At 43.1% G+C, this 4155-nt stretch overlaps 1 protein-coding gene across 1 annotated transcript in view; it reads right to left on the bottom strand.

The window, feature by feature from the left end:
- Positions 1 to 1661: 1661 nt before the first annotated feature.
- Positions 1662 to 4155, bottom strand: part of ppp1r12c (protein phosphatase 1, regulatory subunit 12C) — a 34654-nt gene continuing 32160 nt past the window's right edge. Inside the window, exon 20 of the mRNA XM_063195210.1 lies at positions 1662 to 3256. Within this exon, the coding sequence (XP_063051280.1) occupies positions 3170 to 3256 (87 nt within the window). The 3' untranslated portion in view covers positions 1662 to 3169. The remainder of the gene's footprint in view (positions 3257 to 4155) is intronic.

Consider the following 4155-nt stretch of genomic DNA (forward strand, 5'->3'; position numbering starts at 1 on the left):
CTGCAGTAGGCTGCATCGTGAAATTTACTGAAAATAAGTTTCCACGCGGTGGAGTTTGGAAGGGCGGGCTTGAAGCAGCTGATGGTGACACGAGAGACAGGAAGGGCGATGGGGAGGGGTCGGTCGGGGAGAGTCGCTCTCACAGACAGCAGAGCGACCATCTCTGTTGCAGACAGTAGCGCAGCTGGAGGAGGTTTAAAAAAAAAATTGTAAGAATTTAAAAACTGTTAATATATTTGGCCTAGGCCTACTCTTAAAGCAAATATATTAAAATAATAGCTTAGCGAAAGCCAAAAAACGAAACATAGGCCTATGATCATTTTTAAAAAAAAATTAATTAAAAAATAATATTAAATCCCGCCCCCTCCCCCCCAACGACGACGATGTCATCGTCCATCGCATCGTCTCACTGTAAACATCGTCAGCTGCCAATTAGGGGGACATCGCCCAAGCCTAGTATATGGCCCTTCACTTGACTGTCCCCCCCCCCCCATCCTTGTAAAGCGACCTTGGGTTCCTTGAAAGGCACTATATAAAACCAAGTTATCATCATTATTATTATTATTATTATCATCACGAGTGGAGTGCACTCTATCAATCTGTGACACGTCTTCCACAAACATGAAGAAAAGACTTAATCGTGTGACACTTGAAACCTAGTTCCCATTTTTTTATTTTGTATGTTCAAGACGGTCCACACGGGAATGAGATGAGAAACTGCCACAGCGTCGTCATAGCAACTATATCCAGAGCCTTAGACAAACTCTTTATCCAAGCAAAATAGAAATATTAAAACAGATATGTAGAAAGGCACATTTTTGTTTCTTTTTTTTTTCAAAATACATTTTGGCATGCTTAAAATAATCATAATAAAAAAACAGGCGGTAAACTTTCAAGATACTCAACCTCTCTAGCACACACACCAGAAATATAGAACACTAGAAGGCCTCGCTCAGCATTTTGGCGTGGTCAGTCTCCATCAACACCATCGTGGTGAGGGTTCACCACGTTTATTTCCACACTATCAGCGAAGATGTTTGACTAGCATGAACATCTTGTGTTCTATATCCGTGTGTGTGGACGGCCACTGGGGGCCTTGGTCACAGTATTAGCACTCCGTCCTCCTGAAGGAGGGAAACAAATAAACACCCCCCCCCCCTGTCCTCCTGAAGGAGGGAAAAAAATAAAATAAAACCACAATACCCCACCCCCACCCCCACACATAGAGAGAGTATATACACACTACAGCATAAATACACATTCACAACCGGCTGGAGAAAACCATGCAGCTCAATGTGCCAGTTGTGGTCCAGATGACCAATGGCTGCTCACCTCTGGTCCAGGTGACCAATGACTGCTCACCTCAGCTCAGGCACAGTGTTGACCTAAAATTCGCCTCCTGAGAAACGTTAGCGGTAACTAGGGATGCACCGATACCGATACTGGTATCGGCACCCGATACTGCTCATTATACTCGTACTCGTACTCGTCAAGCACTTGCCGATACCAGGAACGATACTGCTATTACACAAAACAATGCAAAATCTTGTCACGTTCTGTGGACTTGAAATCAGCATGGAAAAAAGGGCCACCTGATACATTTACTCACATTTAAATCTACACGGAAATGGACAATAAAAATATCACAGGTGGAAAAAAAACAAGGCCATGCATTTATTTTCATTGTATTTTGGTGGTTAAAGGTATCGGTATCGGCAAGTACACACATTAATGTACTCGTTCTTGTATCGGTTTTCAAAAAAGTGGTATCGGTGCATCCCTAGCGGTAACACTCCCTTCCCTTGTCCCTCTGCAGGGAGACTCGCCAACTACAGGACATGGGAACAGGCCTACGTGCTTTTGGCACATTACTTATCTTCTAACAATAAGAACAATTGCAACTATGTCTCCAGGTCATATTTTTTTTCAGTGCTAAAAAAAAAGGGAACACCCAGCATGGTCCATCAAGTTACAGCAGGTATAGGGCGTTAGCCATTTGTAGTCTTTTATCCCATTGAAACCCATTATAAGATGTGACTATTGAACTACAAAAATGGTCCAAGTTACAGCAGGTATAGGGCTGATTGGAGCATACACTTCTGTGGTAATTTGACAACAGCCATTGGCTGACATAAAAGCAAAAAGCAAAAAAAACACAAAAAAAAGACCAGTACTAAAAAAATACAAGCCGTTACGTCATACTAGCCAGGGTTACTCCCATTAATAGGTTAGGAAAATATCTGAAGCACAGTGCATTTAAAAGCAAAAACAGGAAGAAACAACATAAAAACTTAGATATACAGCACAAAAAAACAACAAAAAGCACCCTGCAATTTCCAAATTGTGCCCTACTGCACACAGAAGTAAGGTGTGCAGACAATAGCTTGGATGACAGTAGTTTTTCCACTTGACATTTCCACCATATCAAGGAATGAAGAAGAAACGACAAAAGCCCATGTTGACATTATGTGCTGAGGGTTTCAGTGCATGTACAGAGAGAGAGATGGCCATAAGGAGTGGCGTACAGAGAGATGGCCATACAGAGAGATGGCCATACAGAGAGATGGCCATAAGGAGTGGCGGCCATGTTTCGTAAGGAGTGGCGGCCATGTTTGATAAGGAGTGGCGTGTAGAGAGTGGCGGCCATGGGTGCGTTCCAATATGCGACCTTGCATCCTCCACTTGTGCTTGTGGCATCACGTTTTGCTAATGCCCCGCCTCCGTGGAGAAAACAATTCAGTTTCCCTGCGGTCAGCCTAGCCAAAAATAATTCTTAATTCACCATCCAGTTTGCAAATGAGAAAACGACTTTATAATTGAGCTTTTGCGAGATATTAAAATATAATGCTGTTGTCAGTGATGTCATCACGACATATTACTTCCTGGTACGAGGCCACAAGCACAAGTGGAGGACGCAAGGTCGCATATTGGAACGCACCCCATGTTTGATAAGGAGTGACGACCATGTTTGGTAAGGAGTGGCGGCCATGTTTGGAGAGTCCTCTTCTCTGGCCCCTCCCCTCAGGACAGGCAGATGAGGATGCTGACGGGGATGTTGGTGGAGATGAGACGAGACGAGATGCTGCTGACTTGACTTGTGCTGCTAACAGCTAACAGCAGCAGCAGCACCAGGAAACTCAGCTGGAAACTCCAGTGCAAACAAAAGGGATCATCTGGAGAGCTTGCTGATGACGCGTATGAGCGCTGCGTTCTCGTCTTTCAGCCTCTGGTTGTCCGCGCGCAGATCCACCAACAGCTAGAGGGAATACAGTTACTTCATTATAATTACTTTATTACTTGATTTAATTACAGTTCCTTTATTACATTACTAATCCCCAAGAGCTACAGGGGGTACAGTTCCTTTATTAACTTTAAAGGGACACTGTGTGAGATTTTTAGTTGTTTATTTCCAGAATTCATGCTGCCCATTCACTAATGTTACATTCTTCATACTTGCCACCACCATCAAATTTTAAGTATTCATTATGACTGGAAAAAAATTGCACTTTTCATACATGAAAAGGAGGATCTTCTCCATGGTCTTCCATTTTGAATTTCCAGAAATAGACATTTTTATCATGGTTCTACAATATTTATGGCGTTCATTGATGCGTCCAAGGCATTTGACAGAGTGAATAACCATAAGCTCTTCACTAAACTCATGCTTAGGGGTGTGCCTGGATGTATGATACGTATTCTGGTTTACTGGTATGCTAAACAACATATGCAGGTGAAATGGGGAAACAGCCTATCTTCCCCTTTCAGTGTAGGCAATGGTGTAAGACAAGGGGGGCTTCTATCCCCAGCACTGTTCAACCTCTACATGGACAACCTCTCCAAACAACTGGGGAGATGTAAGACAGGATGTCTGATAGGGAACAATGTTTTAAACCATTTGATGTATGCAGACGATCTTGCTATCATGTCCCCCAGTACTGTTGGGTTTCAGCAGCTACTCAATGTGTGCTCTGAGAATGGGGTTGAGTTTGATGTACAGTACAATGCAAAAAAGAGTGTTGTGTTGATAGGTAGAACGTTGGAAAAGGTACTTTATGATTCTCCTTGGTTCTACATGTCAGGGCAACCAATATGTGTATCAAGCAGTATAAAATATCTTGGGCACATCATCACTGACAACCTGGAGGATGATGCTGA

The sequence above is a fragment of the Engraulis encrasicolus genome, chromosome 1 (genome assembly GCF_034702125.1).
Source record: "Engraulis encrasicolus isolate BLACKSEA-1 chromosome 1, IST_EnEncr_1.0, whole genome shotgun sequence".
NCBI classification, from domain to species: domain Eukaryota; kingdom Metazoa; phylum Chordata; class Actinopteri; order Clupeiformes; family Engraulidae; genus Engraulis; species Engraulis encrasicolus.